This window comes from Chiloscyllium punctatum, chromosome 41, assembly GCF_047496795.1.
Source record: "Chiloscyllium punctatum isolate Juve2018m chromosome 41, sChiPun1.3, whole genome shotgun sequence".
Taxonomy (NCBI): domain Eukaryota; kingdom Metazoa; phylum Chordata; class Chondrichthyes; order Orectolobiformes; family Hemiscylliidae; genus Chiloscyllium; species Chiloscyllium punctatum.
The window spans coordinates 16,759,377-16,783,597 of record NC_092779.1 but is presented as its reverse complement, the minus strand read 5'-3'; the positions used below and the strand labels follow the sequence as shown (position 1 = coordinate 16,783,597).

At 40.5% G+C, this 24,221-nt stretch overlaps 1 protein-coding gene across 1 annotated transcript in view; it reads right to left on the bottom strand.

Annotated features, from left to right (window-relative positions):
- The window catches only part of eci2 (enoyl-CoA delta isomerase 2), a 184,180-nt gene that overhangs the window by 16,817 nt on the left and 143,142 nt on the right, over positions 1–24,221 (bottom strand). Inside the window, exons 5-6 of the mRNA XM_072560449.1 lie at positions 21,864–21,933; positions 2,849–2,951 (exon numbers count right to left, since the gene is read on the bottom strand). Of these exons, the coding sequence (XP_072416550.1) occupies positions 2,849–2,951; positions 21,864–21,933 (173 nt within the window). The remainder of the gene's footprint in view (positions 1–2,848; positions 2,952–21,863; positions 21,934–24,221) is intronic.

The window sequence follows — 24,221 nt, the reverse complement described above, 5'->3', positions numbered from 1 at the left end:
GGCAGATACGATATTGTGGGGATAACTGAGACGTGGCTTCATGGGGACAGGGCCTGGGAAATGAATATTCAAGGCTACATGTGTTATCGTAAGGATAGACTGACGGGCAGAGGGGGTGGGGTGGCCTTGTTGGTAAGGGAGGATATTCAGTCCCTTGCGCGGGCGGACCTAGAGTCAGGGGATGTAGAGTCAGTGTGGATAGAGCTTCGAAACACTAAGGGTAAAAAGACCCTCATGGGAGTCATCTACAGGCCCCCAAACAGTAGTCTGGATGTTGGAGGTAAGTTGAATCAGGAGCTGAAATTGGCTTGTCGCAAAGATGTTACTACAGTTGTTATGGGGGATTTTAACATGCAGGTAGACTGGGAGAATCAGGATGGTATCGGGCCTCAAGAAAGAGACTTTGTGGAGTGCCTCAGAGATGGATTTTTAGAGCAGCTGGTGCTGGAGCCGACCAGGGATAAGGCGATTATGGATCTGGTATTGTGTAACGAACCAGAATTGGTCAGTGACCTCGAAGTGAAGGAGCCATTGGGAAGTAGTGACCATAATACAATAAGCTTCAATCTGCAATTTGAGAGGGAGTGGGTACAATCTGAAGTGACAATATTTCAGTTGAATAAAGGGAAATATGGAGCTATGAGGGAGCAACTGGCCAAAGTTCAATGGTTTAATACCTTAACAGGGAAGACCGTGGAGGAACAATGGCAGATATTTCTGTGTATAATGCAGAAGATGCAGGATCAGTTCATTCCTAAAAGGAAGAAAGATCCCAGGAGGAGACATGGGCGGCCGTGGCTGACAAGGGAAGTAAAGAAACATATAAGGTTAAAAGAGAAAAAGTATAACTTAGCGAAGATAAGCGGGAAAACGGAGGACTGGGAAGCTTTTAAAGAACAACAGAGGATTAGTAAGAAGGAAATACGCAGAGAAAAAATGAGGTACGAAGGTAAACTGGCCAAGAATATAAAGGAGGATAGTAAAAGCTTTTTTAGGTATGTCCAAGGCAAAAAAATGGTTAGGACAAAAATTGGGCCCTTGAAGACAGAAGCAGGGGAATATATTACTGGGAACGAAGAAATGGCAGAGGAATTAAATGGGTACTTCAGATCTGTGTTCACTGGGGAAGACACAAGCAATCTCCCTGAGGTAACAGTGGCTGAAGGACCTGAACTTAAGGGAATTTCTATTTGCCAGGATTTGGTGTTGGAGAGACTGTTAGGTCTGAAGGTTGATAAGTCTCCGGGACCTGATGGCCTGCATCCCAGGGTACTGAAGGAGGTGGCTCGGGAAATCGTGGATGCGCTGGTGATTATTTTCCAGAGTTCAATAGAATCGGGGTTGGTTCCTGAGGATTGGAGGTCGGCTAATGTTGTGCCACTTTTTAAGAAGGGTGGGCGGGAGAAAGCAGGAAATTATAGACCAGTTAGTCTGACCTCAGTGGTGGGAAAGATGCTGGAGTCTATTATAAAGGATGAAATTACGGCACATCTGGATAATAGTAACAGGATAGGACAGAGTCAGCATGGATTTATGAAGGGGAAATCATGCTTGACTAATCTTCTTGAATTTTTTGAGGATGTAACTCGGAAGATGGACGAGGGAGATCCAGTGGATGTACTGTACCTGGACTTTCAGAAAGCTTTTGATAAAGTCCCACACAAGAGGTTAGTGAGTAAAATTAGGGCGCACGGGATTGGGGGCAAAGTACTAGATTGGATAGAGAATTGGTTGGCTAATAGGAAACAAAGGGTAGTGATTAACGGCTCCATTTCGAAATGGCAGGCAGTGACCAGTGGGGTACCGCAGGGATCCGTGCTGGGACTGCCGCTTTTTACAATATATGTAAATGATATAGAAGATGGTATCAGCAATAACATTAGCAAATTTGCTGATGACACAAAGCTAGGTGGTAGGGTGAAATGTGATGAGGATGTTAGGGGATTACAGGGTGACCTGGACAAGTTAGGTGAGTGGGCAGATGCATGGCAGATGCAGTTTAATGTGGATAAATGTCTGGTTATCCACTTTGGTGGCAAGAACAGGAAGGCAGATTACTACCTCAATGGTATCAAATTAGGTAAAGGGGCTGTTCAGAGAGATCTGGGTGTTCTTGTCCACCAGTCAATGAAGGCAAGCATGCAGGTACAGCAGGTCGTGAAGAAGGCTAATAGCATGCTGGCCTTCAATAACAAGAGGGATTGAGTATAGAAGCAAAGAGGTGCTTCTGCAGCTGTACAGGGCCCTGGTGAGACCACACCTGGAGTACTGTGTACAGTTCTGGTCTCCAAATTTGAGGAAAGACATTCTGGCTATTGAGGGAGTGCAGCGTAGGTTCACGAGGTCAATTCCTGGAATGGCAGGATTGCCTTACACGGAAAGACTGAAGCGACTGGGCTTGTATACCCTTGAGTTTAGAAGACTGAGAGGGGATCTGATTGAAACGTATAGGCTTATGAAAGGACTGGACACTCTGGCAGGAGGGAACATATTTCCGTTGATGGGGGAGTGCCGAACCAGAGGACACAACTTAAAAATACGGGGTAGACCATTTAGGACAGAGATGAGGAGAAACCACTTCACCCAGAGAGTGGTGGCTGTGTGGAATGCTCTGCCCCAGAGGGCAGTGGAGGCCCAGTCTCTGGATTCTTTTAAGAAAGAATTGGATAGAGCTCTTAAAGATAGTGGAGTCAAGGGGTATGGAGATAAGGCTGGAACAGGATACTAATTAGGAATGATCAGCCATGATCATATTGAATGGCGGTGCAGGCTCGAAGGGCAGAATGGCCTACTCCTACATCTATTGTCTATTGTCTATTGTCTATTTTAATCGTCACCCATTGCTCACTTCAGTAGTTCTCCAGAGTTCTTGGACTTCTGCTCTACTCCTTCTGGTCCAATATCAGTGAAGTTGCTCAAGTCATTCCCACTACAGTAATAATCACCACTACCTGCAGATAAAGAGATAGTAAGAACTCAAATTCATCGAGAAGGCTTTTGAATACTTATCTTCTTTAGATAAATAGCATTCAATACAGTGACACATAACAAATTAAAAGAAAAGTTATAACTCATGGAATAAAAGGAACAGTAGCCATGTGGATACAAGATTATTGAATGATAGGCAACAAAGAGTAAGGAGACAGTGAGGTCTACAGAAGGTCTTCTGATGAAGGGCTCTGGCCCGAAATGTCAATTTTCCTGCTCCTCGGATGCTGCCTGACCTGCTGTGCTTTTCCAGGAACTCACTCTCAACAAAGAGTTAGGGCCAACTGGTGATTTTCAGGTTAAAGGAAATTTCAATACCTTGTTGACCTAGAAACCCATGGAGCTGTAAACAATAGCTGCAAAGCTGAAAAAAGGACCTATTGACAACCAGGCATTGCATCAGAAAAGAATTAAGTCAACTCAACTCTATAAACAGCACCTTGCTAATATTTAGGAACTGATAATCAAGCTGCTCAACACACTTAAGTAACAGTTCAACAGACACACTAAGAACCACAGCTCTCAACAATATAGACTCCAGCACTATTCCTAGCTATATATTATTGTACAGGGACTTGGGTGGCAGATTGATATAAAGGTGGTTCCTAAGACAACATTGACTCGGCTCGAGGAACTCTCTTTAGTCTAATGTTCAGCAAAGTTGAGAAGGGACAGCCATACAGATCATCATCATTTGCACCACACTCTAACCCCACCAAATGATCACTCAGTTTACTTGAAAGGAAGAAATGATGGTACCATGAGTATATAATATATTCTGATTGTGCGACTTTAGTGTTCAACATCAAGAGTGGCTAAGTAGAATCCAACATTGATCAAGGTGGTCAGGACCTGAAGGATACAATTTCAAGTGGTAAGGGACAAATACATGACAATAAACTGCATGACCTCACCCATATAACATACTGATTGTAGATATAACTGCCCATCACAACATTGATAGAAATGCTACCTTTTGCATGCTGAGAACAATCTCCATCGTGCAAAATGACACTAATGCTAAGCAGGTGAGACTAAATACATATATCACAGTCCAAAATTGATGGTGCTGTGGTCTATCAGCAGAGTGCCCTCATTCATGTTTATAATCAAATCAAGAGTCCAAGCGTGGCGCAATGTGTAACCTATAAGGGGATAACATAAGCATTATCAACTATATCTTAGAAGGAGCTAAGGACCTATTAAATCATTGCATCATAGAATCCCAACAGTGCAGAAACAGGCCTTTTGGCCCAACAAGTCCACGCTGACCCTCTGAAGAGTAACCCACCCAAACCCATTTCCCTACCCTACTATCCTATATTTACCCTTGACTAATGCACCTAACTTAAACATCCCTGAACACTATGGGCAATTGAGCATGGCCAATTCACCTAACCAGCACATCTTTGGAATGTGGGAGGAAACCAGAGCATCCAGAGGAAACCCACGCAGAGACAGCGACAATATGCAACTCCACACAGACAGTCACCTGAGGCTAGAACCGAACCTGGCTCCCTGGCGCTGTGAGGCAGCAGTGCTTACCTGACACAGCCACAGTGCCGTCCTGACATAGCTTTGCTTGAATGCTAAATATTTAAATTAATTGAATTGAATTGAATTTATTGGCATGTGTACAGAGGCGCACAGTGAAAAACTTTGTTTTGCAAGCAATACAGGCAGATCACATAGATAAATAAATAATAGGTAAACAGTGGCAAAAACAAAAACACAGATACAGGCAAATGTTAAGCGTTTGTGAGTCCATTCAGTATTCTAATAACAGTAGGGTAGAAACTGTTGCGAAACCAGCTGGTGCGTGTGTACAAGCTTCTGTACCTTCTCCCTGATGGTAGAGGTTGTAGAAAAACATTGCCAGAGTGGGGTGGATCTTTGAGAATGCTGGTGACCTTTCCTTGACAGCGGGCCTGGTAGATGGATTCTAGAGATGGGAGGTTGACCCTTGTAATTTTCTGGGCCGAGTTCATCACTCTCTGTAACCATCTCCGATCTTGAATGGTACAGTGGCCATACCAGGTAGTGATATATCCAGACAGAATGTTCTCGATGGCGCACCTATAAAAGTTGGCAAGGGTATTCACCATCATGCCAAATTTCCTCAGCTGCCTGAGGAAGAGGAGATGTTGGGCCTTTGTAACCAGCGCATTCACATGAAGAGTCCAAGAAAGCTTGTTGGCCACTCTCAGGAGTTTGACACTTTCCACTTGTTCCACCTCTGTGCTGTTAGTGTGTAGGGGGGCAAGAGTAACATCCCACTGAAAGCCAATAATGCGTTCTTTAGTTTTGCTGGCATTGGGAGCTAGGTTGTTCACAGTGCACCATTTTTCCAGGTCTTCCACCTCCTGTAGTCTGTAGTCTGTTTCATTGCCATCTGAGATTTGACTGACTATGGTGGTGTCATCAGCGAACTTGTAAATGGCATTAGTCTGGTATTTGGTCATGCAGTCATGGGTATACAGTGAATACAATAGGAGGCTGAGTATGCACCCGTGGGAGGCTCCAGTGTTGAGTGTTAGTGATGATGAAATATTTTCCCCAATCTTCACTAATTGTGGCCTGTGGGTCAGGAAACTGAGAATCCAGTTGCAGAGAGTGGGGCACAGTCCAGTATCACTAAGTTTAGTAATCAGTCTTGAGGGGATAATAGCATTGAAGGTTGAACTGTAGTCAATGGGTAGGATTCTTACACAGCTGTTCTTGGTGTCAAGATGTTATAGGGAGGCAATAAGGGCAAGTGATATGGCATCTGATGTGGATCTGTGATCCGATAAGCAAATTGGAGTGGGTCAAGAGTAGTGGGGAGGCTGGAGTTGATTAATGCCATGACCAGCCTTTCAAAGTACTTCATGACCATCGAAGTTAGGGCCACGGGCGGTTGTCATTGAGACATGCTGCATGAGCCTTCTTAGGCACAGGAATGCTGTTGACCCTCTTGAAACAGGCAGGGACAGTGGCCTGAGGCAGGGAGCAGTTGAAGATGTCCAAGAAGACCTCTGCCAGTTGATCTGCACATGCTCTGAGTGGTCCCATTGCTTTCCTTGGATTCACACGAATGAAAATGGATCTGACCTCTGATGCAGTGACTGTTGGGATAGGTTCATCAGGACTTGTTGGAATAGGTGTTACCTCTCCGCCAAAATTCTGTTCAAAACGAGCATAGAAGGCATTGAGACGATCTGGGAGGGATGTGTCATAATCTGCTATCTTGCACTGTCTCTTTTTAAGAATCTGTGAAGTCATTCAGTCCTTGCCATAGTCGCCGGATGTCTGTCTAGGTCTCTAGTTTGGATCGGTATTGGTCCTTGGCTGTCTTAATGGCTCTGCGAAGGTCATACTTGGATTCCTTATATTTGAGTGGGTCTCCTGATCTGAAGGCCTCACGCCTGGTCTTTAGTAGGTTCTGTAAATCCTGATTCATCCAGGGTTTTCTGTTGGGGAACACACAGACTGACATCCTCAGTATGCAGTCCTCCATACACTTGCTGATAAAATCTGATAGTGGGTGACAGACAGAACTAAGTGATTTCACACCCAGTAGTTCTGCTACCTGACACTTAAGAACATTAGTGGTCAACTAGGCACCTCACAGAAGAACAATAACATCCACATCTTCAGCGAATTTGGGATGTGAGTGTCAGAGAAAGGGGTAGAGCGTTTGCAAGCATTGAAGTACTCAGTGGATAATTCCTTGTGTTCACCCAGTCTTACCACGTAAATATTCAGCCAATGCAGTTCACTCTGTGTGACATTAAATGGCTAATTACACAAGACAATGCAAAGACTATTGCCCCGACAACATTTTAGTTATAATATTGAAGATCTGCGTATTAGGATTATCCAGTCCTTTAGTCAAACAGTTCCAAAATAGCTATGAAATCGGGATCAACCAGTGAAAGCCTGCAGGCTATTATATTTATAAACTGAACAAGCTGGATCTGGCTTTATGTTATAATCTGGCTTGATAGACCATAATATTTTATATAGAATACAGCAAATGTTTTATTAACCATCATCTGTGGGATTGGAGTGTGCCAGTTGATCAAATATTCTGGATAATCAAGAGGTATGCATAACCACAGTAAACCCTGACCAAGCAAAGCTTTGAGATATTAACATGCCTCAAAAAATTTATGTAAAAACATAAACATACCTCCTAAACTTGTAAAAACACAAATTAAGCGGTAGAAATGTAATGCAGGGGGTATATATGCATCACTGTTATACTTATTCACAGTATAAACACTGGGGACATCACAATAGGTTGCAGTATTTGAGGTGTATCATTTTTGCCGGCTTATCAAGATTGCTGGTTGATAAAGTGCCAGTTAAAACAAAGCTTACTGTACTTGGAAGAACCAAAGTTAGAAAATAAGCAGCAGGATTCTAGGCTTTAACTGAAATGCCACAAATATTCTTTATTCTACAAACTTGAATAAAACAAATATAAACAATATGACTAATTAGGTATTCTGAATAGGTCTGGTCATGACTCTAAACCATATTCTCTATGCAGACAACTTTGACTTTAATATTAATATGAAATCAACATGAGTTAAATGTCAAATGTGCCCAAACATGCTATAACTGCACTTTAAATAGAACATTACAGCTCAGTACAGGCCCTTCAGCCCTCGATGTTGCACCGACCTATGAAAATCATCTGATGCCCCTCTAACCTACACAGTTCCATTCTTATCCAGATGTATGTCCAATACTCTTAATGTAGGCGAGTCTATCCCACCCAGATGTGAGTGACACTACGGGTCATCAAATCTCACTAAAACTGACTTTGGAAGGGATTTTAATTCTTTACCAGTTGTGGCAGTTCCTCAAAGTCTCTCTGACTAAAATTGCTTCAATGACTGTTCATGCCTTGGTAGTTCAATCTCCTCATGAGACTGAGTTTCCTGGGGCTTCTGAGGCTCTCAGCCTTTAATTACTGACACAATTTCAGCTTTTAACAATAGCAAATTTGACACAGAGTTGACCCCAAATTTCTCTAAGCTCCTATCATTTTCAGCTGCATAATACAAATGCTACTTATGGGCTTCTTTCACTCAACTCTTAGCTACATTGAATTAAAAATCACACAACAACAGGTTATAGTCAAACAGCTTTATTTGGAAGCACTAGCTTTCACAGTGCAGCTCCTTCATCAGGTGGTTGTGGAGTATAAGATCGTAAGACACAGAATTTATAGCAAAAGTTTAGTGTGATGCAACTGAAATTATACGAGTGAAAAAACCTTAGATTGTTTGTTACGCCTCTTATATTTTAGAATGGCCATGTTGGTTTCACTTCTTTCATATGTAAATCTCAGAACGTTTTTTTTAAGTTACATTCTCAAGTAAACTTTAACAATAGGTGTCATGTCAGCTCAGATAATCATTGAAGGTGTGAGGTGCCCCAATGTTCAGACTGATTCTATTTCTAACAAAGGGATTTGCAGAATCTTACACAGATCCATGCAGTTTTTGAGCAAAATAAAATGTAATTCTGCAATTTCAAATTTACCCCAGTGTGTGTGTGTGTGTGTGTGTGTGTGTGTGTGCGCGTGCGTGTGCGTGTGGTGGGCAGGTGTGAGTGTCTGTGAACTCCCACACATACACACTCTCTCAATGTTAAGGGATAGAAGTCTGTGAGAGGGTGTGTGTGGGTGTGAATGTGAGGGGTATATATGTGTGAGCGTATGAGAGAGCTTATTTATAAGAGAGGGTCTGCGTGAGTGTACGGGTCTGTAAGAGTTTGTGTGTGTGTGTGTATGAAGTGTAATGGGGTCACCTGTAGCGTGACATGAACCCAAGGTGCTGGTTGAGGCCATCTCCATGGGTACCGAACTTGGCTATCAGCCTCTGCTCGGCCACTTTGCATTGTTGCCTGTCCTGAAGTCTGCCTTGGAAGATGGTCACCTGAAGGTCCGAGGTCAAATGTTCTGGACCGCTGAAGTGTTCTCCGACTGGGAGGGAATACTCCTGGCTGGTCATTGTTGTGTGATGTGCATCCATCCGTTGCCGGGACTTACAAATGAAAGAACTGAAACCAACATGGTCATTCTAAAAGATGGGAGACTTAACAAACAATCCAGATCTTTTTCAATATAAAATTTCAGTTGCATCACACAGTAAACATTTGGCACAAATTCTGTGTCTAATGATCTTATCCTCCACAACCACCTGATGAAGGAGCAGCGCTCCGAAAGCTAGTGCTTCCAAATAAACCTGTTGAACTATAACCTGGTGTTGTGTGATTTTTAACTTTGTACACCCCAGTCCAACACCGGCACCTCCAAATCATGACTATATTGAATTATCAATGATTTCCAGATTTCTCTCATCCTTCACCAAGACATGCAGATACCACTCCCTGGGATTTTCCTGAAATCTAACTGCCTGAATTCTGCTAAAAGGAACAACTGTTTTGCCTGAAGCCACTTCTCTGCTTCAGCACTCTTTCAGCTTCAAGCTGCAATAAATCGTTTTCCAAGAAAAAAATGACCAAAGAACCTTCTTAAGCTCCATCCATCTCCATTAAAACATTGACTGCTCTGAACTAATCTTAATCTCACTTTTGGGTGACGTAGTTGGGCTATTAGGGGATGAGATTGAATAGGCTGGGGTTGTTTTTCCTGGAGCATTGGAGGCTGAGGTGTGACCTTATAGAAGTTTATAAAATCACGAGGGGCAGAATAGGGTAAATCGACAAGGTCTTTTCCCTGCGATAGGGGAGTCCAGAACTAGAGGGCATAGGTTTAGGGATAGAGGGGAAAGATTTAAAGGAGATTTAAGGGGCAACATTTCCATGCAGAGGGTGGTGTATGTATGGAATGAGCTGCCAGAGGAAGTGGTGGAAGCTGGTACAATTACAAGATTTTAAAGGTACATGGTTGGGTATATGAATAGGAAGGGTTTAGAGGGATATGGGCCAAGTGCTGGCAAATGGGACTAGACTAATTTAGGATATCTGGTTGGCGTGGACAAGTTGGACTGAGTCTGTTTCCATGCTCTACGTTTCTGACTGAGAGAGGGAAGATGTTGCAGGCAATAGTAAAAGTGCTTACACTAGCCTTGCTGGGAGGTGGTTACAGTAACAAAGATAGAACGAGTGTAAGGTATTGAAGAGAAGATGGTGGCTCTTAATTTTGTGGAATGGAGAAGGTAATTGTCTGTCTTCCTGCATTGTTGTATTTCTTTCAAATACCTGAGACTGTAGTAACCTAGTTGGCAAACTTGGACCAGGTCGGCATACTCTGGTGTTGTGGCTCCCCTGCTGGTACTGAGGGGAAGAGGAAGTCTTAGCTATGCACCAACACCCCATCTAGCAGGACCGCACCAAATTTCCCTTGTCTGCCATGTCCAGTAAAATGTTCAGAACTGTGCAGAACAGGTCTGGACTAATAGAGTGGATATAGGTCCAAGCACACAAAGATAGTTTAAAGATTGCACTGCGCCAGGCATGCTGGTCATTTCTGGGATATGCCAGCAGTGGAGATTTGTTCCGCGAAAAGTGGGGGCTAAAATTAGGTGTGGGGGGGCCCCTTGGGGCAGAGTAAGTTGTTAATGAGACGAGTTTGATAAGATATGACAAGAGATCTTGCTAGGTCCTCGTGACGAGAAACTCTCCAAAAGACTTGACAGAACTGACACTTAGCCAAAAATATTGTAAGGTTCATCCCATATGTGGCTGTTAACCTTTAAAAATGTTGGGGGCCATGTTGCCTAAAGTATATTAGACTTATATGTGCTTCAGTGGTACTAATCCCATTTTCTGCAATTAAATGTGTGACTCCTAAAACTGAAACAATTGCCTAAAACCATGAACCGTAATCTAGATTTTCACAAAAGGCAAATGCCATAGTAACTTAACTCCTGACCTAGCACTTGCAGCAGATATCTGGGAACACCACCACCTGAGAGTTCCCCTCCAAGCCACTCACCATCCTTACTTGGAAATATATTGCCATTCCTTCACTGTTTCTTGGTCAAACTCCTGGAACTCCCTGGGCAAAAGTGAGGAGTCCAGATCTGGAGATTAGAGTCGAGAGTGTGGTGCTGGAAAAGCACAGCAGGTCAGGCAGCATCCGAGGAGCAGGAAAATCGATGAAGGGCTTTTGCCCAAAATGTCAATTTTCCTGCTCCTCGGACGCTACCTCTCCTGGAACTCCCTCCCTAATGGCATTGTGAATCAATTCACAGCATGTGAACATATGAAATACTTGCCGTCAGCGTTTCTCTGAACTGCTCCACAGTACCACATGTGTGTTAGTGTGTGTGTGTGGAAACCATGCACAACTCTCAATTCTTATTTACTATGATAACTAATTCCCTAACAATCCTGGATGTCCATTTCAAATGGATGACCTTTAAGCTTGAGGACTTGCATGCATAAATTATGAGAAGTATCGTGAAGGGTGGCATTCTACTTCATATTTAACTGAAGCATTCATCTGTCTGAAGTGTTTCTAATATTATTGTTCCCGCTTTCCAGGAACAAGAGTGAGGCACAAAGGCTGAAAATAAATAGGGATGAGACTGTTTATTTTTCATGACGAGCTATTAGACAAAATTGACACAAGTAAACAGTATCATCCAATCAATCAACAATGTAATCAACTAAAGACAATTTGGAAGGCACTCATTTGCAGTACTCCTGCACCCCGGAATTTCTGACAGACCTTTAAGTAGTGTAATTAACTGTATCCATGGTACTTATAACTGATAGACACTATGTTAAGGCTGTGATTTTTAAAATATGAGATATATGAGAATTGAACTTACATTGTATAGAGTTTTGATTAAATCTGCTGCAATTTAGAGACAAGATACAAATCCATTGGATTATGAAGCTACGTAATCAAGATGTGTCCACAACCAGTAAGTATTTATTCAAACACAAAAAAAAATTATTTAAAAGTGCCACAAAGATACTGCAAAGAAAGACAAAACTTACTTGTTTAACTCTTTCATGAACTGGTTTAAAATTTACTGTATTATGAATGTAGCCACTGACTGGCTATAGTATTTGCCAGTAGGAAGACTCTGTGAATACAGTAGTTTGGCAATTCAGTTCAGTTTAGGGTTAATTCAGCAGGGGGCAAAGCATCTGCTATGCCATAGGGTCATAGTGATGTACAACACGGAAACAGACCCTTCGGTCCAACTCATTCATGCAGGCCAGATTCTCCTAAATTAATCTAGTCCAATTTGCCAGTACTTGGCCCATATCCCTCCAAACCATTCCTATTTATATACCCAACCAGATGCCTTTTAAATGTTGTAATTGCACCAGCCTCCACCACTTCTTCTGGCAGCTCATTCCATACATGCACCATCTGCATGAAAAGGTTGCCCCTTGGGTACGTTTTAAATCTTTCCCCTCCTCACCATAAACCTATGCCCTCTAGTTCTGGACTCACCCCCACCCTGGGGAAAACACCTTGTTTATTTACCCTATCCATATTCTTTGTGATTTTATAAACCTCTATAAGGTCATCCCTCAGCCTCCAATGCTCCAGGGAAACAGCCCCGGCCTATTCAGCTTCTCCCTATAGTTCTAACCTCCAACCCTGGAAACATCCTTGTAAATCTTTTCTGAACCCTTTCAAGTTTCACAACATCCTTCCTATATGAGGAAGGCCACAATGACACACAATATTCCAAAAATGGTCTAACCAACGTCCTGTACAGCCACAACATGACCTCCCAACTCCTATACTCAATGCTCTGACCAATAAAGGAAAGCATACCAAACATCTTCTTCACTATCCTATCTACCAGCGACTCCACTTTTGAGGAACCATGAACCTGCACTCCAAGGTCTCTTTGTTCAGCAACACTCCCCAGGAACTTAACATTAAGTGTATAAATGCTGCCCTGATTTGCCTTTCCAAAATGCAGCACCTCACATTTACCTAAACTAAACTCTAGGTGCCACTCCTCAGCCCACTGGCCTATTTGATCAAGATCCCACTATACTCTGAGGTAATCTTTTTCACTGTCCACTATACCTCCAATTTTGGTGTCAACAGCAAACTTACTAACTATACCTCCTATGTTCACATCCAAATCAACTATATAAATGACGAAAAGCAGTGGACCCAGCACTGATCTTTGTGGCACACCACTGATCACAGGCCTCTAGTTTGAAAAGCAACCCTCCACCACCCTCTGTTTTCTACCTGTGAACTAGAAACAGCTATTTCTCCCTCTATTTCCATGTAATCTACCTTGCTAACCAGTCTATCACAAGAATTCTTGTTGAACTCCTTACTAAAGTCCATAAAGATCACATCCACTACTCTGCCCTCACCAATCCTCTTTGTTACTTCTTCAAAAAACTCAATCAAGTTAGTGAGACATGATTTCCCATGCACAAAGCCATGTTCACTGTCCCTAATCAGTGCTTGCCTTTCCAAATACATGCAAATCCTGTCCGAAGGGATTCTCTCCAACAACTTACCCACCACTGATGTCAGGTTCACCAGTCTATAGTTCCCTGGTTTTTCCTTCCCACCTTTCTTAAATATAATCAGCATTATTTGACCTAATGTGGGCGTGTATTTAAATATCCTGCATATAAAATTGAAGAGAATAAATGCTTTGATTTTTGACTTCAAGGTACATTTTTCAGATTATTTTGACATTGTCTTAATTTTACTCAGAGTGAGGGTTTGCTTGTTATGCATGAGAAAAGAACCTGGTGAGAACTCAAGTCACCATATCTGATGTCAACAAGGCTGGAATAATAATATGGCATGCAAAGAGACTGAAATTAAACTTGCATGCACAAGAATTAGTACCTAAAAATGTATACAGGAACAGAAAAAATACTTCTAGGGAACTAGAAAGAACTTGATCGACCACAGAGCAAAATAGGATGTGCATACCAATTAGAATGCAGATATTTTCTAGTCTGCCTGTTCAGTGATGTTATTAACAGGGGTCTTATGAAGTGGTAACAAAACCAAAAATTCCTGGAAAAGCTCAGCAGATCTGGCAGCATCTGTGAAGAAAAATCAGCATTAATGTTTCTGGTTTAGTGACCCTTCCTCAGAACTAGAAGTGGGAATGTCCCAACCCCTAAGCCAGAAGACCCAGGATGAAGTCCTACCTGTTCAAAGGTATATCAGTACATCCCTGAACAGGATGAAGTAAAACACATTCAGAGATGTTATTACACACCTCTGGAGCAGGTGGTCCCAGCTCTCTTCAGTTATGAGGTAAGGACATTATCACCATGCCACAAAAGCTTCAAGTTATAATTGCAGATATTTTCTATTCAACCTGTTCAGAGAAGTTACTATATACCTCTGGAGCAGGTGGGACATTGAACCTGGATCTCCTGTGTCATAGGTGGAGATACTACCACTGCACCACAAGAGCCCCCGCTACAAATGATAAATTTGGAGTTGATAAAGAACACCCCTGCAGCCTTGATGATGATATTGAGGTTTGTGACATGGCAATACAAACAAAAAATAATCAACAATATGCACTTGGATCTGGTGGAGGAAGGCTCATAGGTAATCTATCATGAAATTAAAGGTATATAGTGCTGAATGTAATCATTTCAATAGACCTTATAACACATTTAAATAATTGGAGAACTTGGATTCTTAAAAGCTTTTGAATCATAAGCATATCCTAAGGTTCAGGACTTGGGAATCAGAAGCTGGTATCATCAAATGTTACTAAACACTCACTATACTTTCATTCAATAAACAGTGGAGTAAAATTTATAGTACTACAAAGGGCAATTCTTACTTCTCATAACTTAATGCTGAATGTAACGGGCAACCATTCAAAATGGAGTAGGAAATATTTTTATGATGATCTATCTGACCTCTGAACAGTGGATCTCACTCCCAGGCACAATAGGTCTTGTGCCAATAACTGTTTATGTCATAGCCAACATGATGTTAAATTAACTGGAGTCATGTTCTTACAACAGATTTTGTACAAGTCAGGGAATAGATTTATAGAGTCAAAGATATACAGCACAGAAACAGACACTTCGATCTAACTTGTCCATGCTGACCAGATATCCTAACCTAATCTAGTCCCACTTGCCAGCGCTTTGTCCAGTTACTTTATTTTCTTATAACAAATAAAACCATGTTTAAGGCCCACCGATTCTCATGTTATGTGCACATAATGGAAACACGAGGATTGGGTTTATTGTTTTCCTGCAAGGGCAGAATCACGAGAATCAACAAGTTTCCCAACATCTGAATTACTACACAGATGCTAAATTGTGATCTATTTATGGTAATGACATGGTAGTCATTACAGAGAGAAATATAATGTCAGTGAGTTCCAGTTCATTCACAGAATTGGATTGACTGTGGTAACAGTGGTCTTAGTGATTAATGATGCAAGCACTTAATTAATGAGAAGATATCATGTGAAGAATGTGGACATCTGTGACTTGGCATAATATATAAATATAGAGTTTAGATAAGCATGCAATAAATGTCTGATATGTTCAGAATAGTTTTCTGCAACAGTATGCTCTGAAACCAATAAGGAGATGTTTATCTGTAGCAATCAAAACATTATACTTAAATGCTCTGTTTGAAAGGAAGAAATAGGGACAGTTGCTAAGGTTCTTAAGATTTTATGTAACACTGATTTCAATGGAGTGAGACATTATCTACTGTGAACTTGTCAAATCTTTTAATGGCAAACAGACAAAAGATCATTGAGAGGTGCTCAAAAAAATGTATGTAACACAGAACCAGTTTATATCCCCAGGGGGAAAGAGTTCAACTAATTCACGTATAACAAAAAGGGTGATGGACAACATTAATACTGAAAGAAAAGGCAGACAGAAATACAAAAACTAACAGAGATTCTGGTGACTAGGAGAGAAACTTTGAACAACACAGCTGACAAAACAGTAAACAAAAGTGAATACAATCTGTGCTGATGTAATGAGATAGCTCTGTTCCCGTGCAATCCCGTTATAAGAAAATCGTGTAATAGCAGCACTATCTAAACCAATGGGACCAGAATTGCATTACAGCCAATACATGTAACGAATGTTTGCATTTTACAAAACATGGTCTAAACTCTTCAATCGTGTTATAGCAAAACTAACTGTATTAAAAAAGTTTGCAAGAATATCAAAATCACCACAATTATCTTTGCAGCTGTATTAGGAAAAAAAAGAGGGTGATCAGGAGCAACAGTGATTCCACAAGAACTTACAAGTGCTATTGTAAATGAAAAATAAGGAAACTGGCGAACATAATACAACATCTGGATAACAAGGATATCTATGTCAAACTACTATTTATTGACTTTAACCCCTCCTTCAAAACCATAATTTCAACAAAATTCATCTCCAAACTCTGAGACCTAGGACTCTGATCCTTCCCTCTGCAACTTCCTGACCCACAGACCGCAATCAGTAAGGATAAGCGATAACACCTCCTCCACAGTAATGCTCAACACTAGTGACCCGCAAGGCTGTGTAATCAGCCACGTACTGTACTCCTTATACATTCATGGAGGAGAAAGTGAGGACTGCAGATGCTGGAGATTAGAGTCGAGAGTGTGTTGCTGGAAAAGATTCCTGATGAAGGGCTTATGCCTGAAATGTCAATTCTTCGATTCTTCTGCTCCTCGGATGTTGCCTGACCTGCTGTCCTTTTCCAGCAACACACTCTCAACTTGTTATACACTCATGATTGTGTGGCCAAATTGAGCTCTAACTCAATTTACAAATTGCTGATGACACCACCCTAGAACCTCAAACAATAATGAGATAGAGATCTTAGTAGCATAGCGTAAAGACAACAATCTCTCCCTCAATGTTAACAAAACTGATGGTCATTGTCTTCAGGAAGCCTAGTGGAAGACATACCCCTGTCTGTATCAATGATGCTGAGGTGGAGATAATCAAGAGCATCAAGTTCCTACAAATAAATATCACAAATGATCTATCCTAGCCCATCCACATCGATGCTACAGTAAAGAAAGCACTCCCACATCAAATCGCTAAGGAACTTTGGCATGTCCACAATGATTCTTACAAATATTTATAGATGTACCACAAAAAGCATCCTATCCGGATGTATCACAGCTTGGTGTGGAAACTGCTCTGCTCAAGACAAAAGAAATTACAGAGAGTTGTGAACGCAGCCCAGTCAATCACAAAAACCAGCCTTTCTTCCCTTGATTGCATCTACACTTCCCACTGTTTTGGGTAACCAGCCAACGTAACCAAAGACCCCTCCCACCCGGTTATACTCTCTTCCACCCTCCTCCATCAGAGAGAAGACACAAAAGTTAGAAAACATGTATCAATAGCTTCTTCCCTGCTGTCATCAGCTTTATGAATGGATCATTCATATATTAGAGTTGATCTTCTCTATAGCTGTAACACTATATGCTGCATTCTGTTCTATTAACTCTGATGTACTTATGTAAGGTAAGACTTGTCTGGTTAGCATGCAAAATAATACTTTTCACTATATCTCAGTGCATGTGACAATAATAAATCAAATTAAATGTTAAGTAATAATTATGCATCCTGATATACAAAAGAGGATAAGTATAGATTGGCAGGCATCTAAGGGCAACAAATATTGAACAAAGGACAGGGATTGTTAAAATTAACATAAGTAAAATAACAGTAATTAAGAAAATAACAGAGTGAAAAGCGATATATCCTCAGGACAAGATGATTTCTAATCAAGGGTTTAAAGGAAGTAGGTGAGAACAATGCAAACAGCCAAATTGCAATCTCTGAAAGTTCTCCCAATTTGAAAACTGTTCCTTTAAACTGAAAATTTGCACCTGCCACTATAATTTAAGAAAGGCAAGATTAATGAGAATCACATGCCAATTAGTCAAAGTCGCATGGCGTAGAAACATGCCTTTGGGTCTACCATGTCTAGCCAACCAACAAAACACCGAATTACTTAGGTAGTTCTGAGGAAGGGTCACTGGACCCAAAATGTTAACTCCGATTTCTCTCCACAGATGCAGCCAGACCTGCTGAATGTTTCCAGCAATTTCTGTTTTTATTTCTGATTTACAGTATCCACAGTTCTTTCGGTTTTTACCAAACTACTTATCCCATTTACCTGCATCTGGTCCACAGTCTACTATGCCTAGCATTTTAAGTAGATATTTAGATACTTTTTAAATGTTGAGAGAATACTTGCCTCCACAACCCTCTCAGACAGCACCTTCCAAATATCTACAACCCTCTGGGTGAAAAGCATTTTTCTCAGAGCTCCTCTAAACCAGGTAGTCCTCACCTTATGCCCTCTAGCCTTAGAGGCATCTTTCATGGGGAAGAGATTCTCATGATATATTCCCTGTCTATGCCTCACATAATTCCATAGCCTCTTCTGCTCCAGTACTAGATTTTTGTGGTACACCGCTGGTTACAAGCTTCCAATTACAAAAAGACAACCTTCTGCCATCACTCTTTACTTCCTATTTATAAGCTAATTTCGCATCCCTTTCCTAACTTGCCTTGGATCCCATGGACTCTTACCTTTTAGACTAGGCTTCCTTGTCAAAGGGTTACAGAAGTCCATGTAAACCACATTAACTTTCCTACTCTCATTAATATATTTAGTCACCTTTTGAAAATAACTCAAATATAATAAGTCACATAGGATCTCCCTCTAACAAATCCATACTGACTATCACTGATCACTCTGTGCCTTTCCAAGTGCTGATTAATCCTACCCTTCAGAATTTTTTCCAATAATTTGGTGATGCATTTTGCGAGGTCAAATGCAAGAGGAAAGTATGCAGTCAATGTACAGACCCTTAGAGACATTGATACACAGAGGAATCTTGGGGTGCATAGTCCATAGCTCCCTGAAAGTAGCAACACAAGTGGATGAAGTGGTAAAGGAAGCATACAGCACGATTGCCTTCATTGTCGGTGCACTGAGTATAAAAGTTGGCAAGATAGGTTGCAACTGCATAAGACTTTAGTTAGGCTACATTTGGAGTATGGTGTGCAAGTCTGACCACCACGTTATAGGAATGATGTGGAAGCTTTGGAGAGTGTGCAAAAGAGATTTTCCAGGATGTAGCCTGGATTGGAGTGTGTTAGATATAAGAAGAGGTTGGACAATCTTGTTTTGTTTTTGCTAGAGAGTTGGAGCCTGAGGGACGATCTGATAGAAATATATAGAATTATGAGAGGCATAATTGGAGTCTTTTAGCTAGGGTAGAAACGTCAAATACTAGGGTACATAGGTTTAATATGAAAGGGGACAAGTTTAAAGGAGATGGGCAAGGCAGGTTTTTTGATATAGATGACGCTTGAAATTTGCTGCTGGGGAGGTGGTTGGAGCAGATCTAATAGCAATGTAAGACACATTTAGACAGACACATAAACAGGCAGAATAGAGGGATATGTTTTGTGCAGGCAGATGAGATTAGTTTAGAATGGCATCACGGTTGGCATAGAAGAGCCTGTTCCTGTGTTGTACTGTTCTATGTTCTAAATCTGTAATTATCTGGCCTATCCCTGCTGCTTTTCTTGATCAAAGGAAGCACATTAACTATCCTCCAGTCATCTGGCACTTTGCCTGTGACCAGTGAACTATTATATACATCTGCTACAGCCCAAGCAATCTCTTCTCTTGCCTCCTATAGCAGACTGGGATACATTCATCAATTCCTCGGGATTTATGCACCTGTAAACCTGCTAAAACGTCTAACACCTCCTCCGTACTCATCTTAACATGTTCTAGAACCTCACTATCCCAACTGCTATCCCAGCTACAATGTCTTTCTCCTCTGTGAATACAGGTTGAGAAGTATTAAGACCTCACCCATGCCCACTAGTTCCATGCATAGTTGCACCTTGGTTCTCTTATAGGTCCCACTCTTTCCTTTGTAGTCCTCTTGCTCTAAATATACTTATAAAAGCCTTGAGATTTTTTTTTTATCCTGTCTGCCAGGATATTTCATGGTCCTTCCTTGCTTTCCTAAACTCCTTTTAAATCAAACTCCTATGTCAGTCCTAAATACTACTTTCAAAAGCAAGTAATCATTGTTTGCCAGATCCTGTCTGAAGATATTGAAATCATCATTCCACAAATTTGGACTTCACTTCTGCACTGCCCTTATTCCTTTCCATAATGACTTTGAAACTTACACAGTTATGGTCACTATCCCCAAAATGCTTGTTCACTGAAACTTCAACTACTTGACCGGTTTCATTCTCTAGGATTGCATCCAGCACTGCCTATCTGCAGTAGGACAATTCACATACTGGCACATACTGTATGTAGGAGAGCCTTCTGTCATAAAATGTCTACAATTTATAATTAAGTATAGAATGACCAAATTTAGTCTTGCAAGTATGAGTCTTGCAATGGTATAATTTGATGTTTCTAGTGGTGTCTTGGTAGTATCCCTACCCCTGGACTAGAAGGTCTGGGTCCAAATCTCACTGACCACAGAGTGTATCATAACAACCCAAACTAATTTCACCAATGGCAGTGGTATAAATTCAAACGTGGTCAGAAGATCACAAATGGAATCTATAACTGCCATTCTGGCAGAGGTATCATGTGTACTAAATGCAAAGATGCAAACTACCTACTGTCAGATATGTGGGAACTCTTCATATCAAGAGGCTTCTCCCCCTTTCATGTTGCTGATCTTTTAAGTAATGACAGAAAATTTCATTCTTTATAAGGCCCTACAGAGTCCTTTATATAGGGCTGATCCCAATTGTTTGGTACCAAATGACCAATAAATTGCTAGTTATTACTTCTGGCAGATAGTTCCTGCAAAGTTGAGAGACCCATAGCAAACATAATGAATGCTCTTTTTTTGTTGTTTTGCTAGCAGATGTTGAGAATTGGTTCTATGGAAGCTAGCCATCATCACTGTTTTGTTGCCTTAACCACATTCAGTATTAAAAAATAATATCTTATACCAATAAAAATCTACTTATCCATCTATCACAACCCATAATTGTGCAAGTATACAAAGAGAGAAACAGAAGAATATGTTAATGGGACACCCCTGTGTAGAGCATAAATAGTGATATAAGCCTGTTGGGCCATATGGCTAGCTCTGATGAAATTGACCTGAAATACTAACCCTGTTTCCATCCTCAAGTGCTACTTGACTTGCTGAGTTTCTATTTTTGTTGCCATTTCAGATTTCCACAATCCAGACTACATTGCTTTTGGTTAATTTCTGTGCTGTGCAATTCTGTGTGGATAATCAAACTGATCCTGATTCTGACCTCAACATCAATGATGTTTACAGCAAAAGGCCACTGGCTGGAATTGCACATGGAAACGTTGGTTGACCCAAATTCCTACAACAGGCTCCACACACCTCTAGCTGGAATTTCATGGATAAAGAAAAAAACAAGACACAAGCAACTTTTATGGTTTAGAAAATTTTCCAAATCCAAAAAAAATGTTAGTCACACAAGCAAACCTAGTGACCAATTTAAGCATATCAAGTTTCCACATAATGCAATTAGCTAAGTGACTAGATGATCTGCTTTTATGGTATTGGATTGAGGGATTACATGTTGACCAAGACAATGCAAGAAATTTTCTGTTCTTTAAAGCTGCCTCCTATGGTACTACTTCATAAATCATCAGAAAGACAGCACATTATGACATGCTTTATTATCTTTGCACTACAGCTTGGATGACATGTTCAAACAATGGAATGGGGTTTGAACCCAATCACCTTTTCTCTGAGGAAAGAGGTCAAATCAGTCTGTATAAAGTACATTTTGTCTTTGTTTATAGTTAGCAATAGTGAAGGTGTGGTCACTCTGGAGATTTAGTACACAAGAGAACTTAATGACATGGGAAAAACATTGTAAATGAACACAAAGTATACCTGTCATTACAGTCAGTGTAGAATCATCCTTTGCAGCTTGTTCAAGTGCTTTCATAATTTCTTCATACATCTGGATGAAAGGACAGTTGTGATATATGCATTATCATGAATGTGGTATGCACTCTTTATAAGAAATCAAACATCAAGTGTAAATTCTTCCAGGTATTATTAAAATATATTTAGACGACTATTTAAGATACAATTACTGCTTTGCATTTATATTGTACCTTTAAATGGAGCAAATTATCCCAAAGTGCTTCACAAAAATGTTATGAAACAAAGTTTGACAGTGAACCACATAAGGAGATATTAATGATAGTGACTAGAAGATAGAATAAAAAGTTAGGTTTTAAGATGTGTGTTAAAGATGGAATACTTTTGGCGGGGGGCGGGGGGAGGAGGGAAGAAAAGTTCCAGAATTTGGGTCTTGGTGACTGAAGGTTTGGCTGCTAATTATGCAGAAATTATAATTGATAATGAGTAAAATACATTCTTTGAACATCAGGAGTAACTGCTTTATTATATATATAGCCTTTAAAATGCATGCAGATAATTGTAAATGTTATAGCTTTCATGCAACTTTGGCAAATTCATATAACTATTTGGAGAATATATAACTTAGTTAGAGTGGGCAAGACTCAAGCAGATGAATGATGCACTCTTTTTATTTTAAAATAAAAAGAAACTTTTAAATAATGTAAAACAATCACGAGACATTGGGACAACTGAATCCATTTGCTGTCACATATTTTCCTTGCAACCAATTCCATCCTTGTCCCTGACTACTGTGAGGGTGAACTAGATTGTTCATGACCATGATGATACATTGACCAAGATAACTTATATCCATGATATCACTAAGACTACCTACTTCAATTTCTGGAAATCTTCAGACTTCATTACTGCCTCAGCTAGTCTGTGCTAAAACCTTCATGCATGACTTGTTTTACCTCTAGACTCAAATATTATAATACCTCACAGGCTGATTTCCCACATTCTACCCTCCATAAATGTGAGGTCACCCAAACTTTTTATTCCACGTCCCACATTAGTCCCTTCTCAAATTACCTCTGTGCTTCCTAAGCTAAACATCAACTTACCTTCCTTTTCAAATCTGTTCATGACCATGCCCCTCGCTGTCTCCCTAAACTACTTCGACTCCCACTTATATTTCCTGAAAGCAAAATACTACAGATGCTGGTGACCTGGAATAAAAGCAGAAAGTGCTGGAGAAACTCAGCAGGTTTGGCACCATCTGTGGAGAGAAAAACAGAGATAACCTTTCAAGTTCAATGATTTGTTCGAACTACTACAGTCCTTCACAATTCTGATCTTTTGAGCATCCTCAAATTGAAATGTTACATCACTGGTTGCCATGCCATCCTCTGCCAAAGGCACTAACTGTGACATTCTCTCCCTAAAACTTTCTGCCCACCTACCTTACATTCCTCCTTAAGATACCCCTTAAAAATTTACCTCTTTGAACAAGCTCTTTGATCATCTTCACTGTGTTTTCTTCCTTTCTCAAGTGTTTTTTCTTATAATACTTCAATAAACTTATCTGTGATATTTTATGTTAAATAAAGGCTTAATATATGTACAAGTTATTGTTGTTTGCTTCCATATCATTAAAAAAAAAGTAACAATAATTTCCTGGCACCAGGGCAGTGTCTGACACACCCACAAACAGAATGGGCTCAGAAGAAAATTTAGCTGCATTCTTGTTTGAGAAAGGCAAAGTCTGAACGCTGGTTTTTAAAAGATCTAAAAAAGAAGTTGTAGTCCTGATTAAAAATGGACTAATATACTACATTTGCACAATAAAGTCACAGATTCTTATGGAACTGATAGAAGCTATTCAGCCTGTCATATACGTGTTGGCTATTTTGAAGGAGTTATCCAGTTAGTTACTCTCTATATAACCCTGTAAATTCTCTTTTACAAGTTCCTGTTAAATATTAACCTTTATGCTTGTGAATTACATGCTATTAGAAACCCACTACAAAATAAAGCATGGATAAACGAATAGCAAGTTGACAGAAAGTAGACAGTTTTCATAAATGGGTTCATATTTGAATGGCAGGGTGTGACTTGTGGAGACCTGCAGAGGTCTGTGCTGGGACCTTAACTTTTCATAACTTACAATAATGATTGGAACAAAGGCATAACAGCTAAATATGTAGACAACATCAAGGTAGGTAGGAATGTGAAGAAGACATAAGGAAGATGCAGACTGTAATGCTTAAACTGAGTGAGTGGGTAAAAATCTGTTAGATGGAGAATAGTATGGGAAAATATTGCCAGGAAGATTAAAAAAAAAGTATATTACATAGATAGAGAATAACTACAAAATTCCAA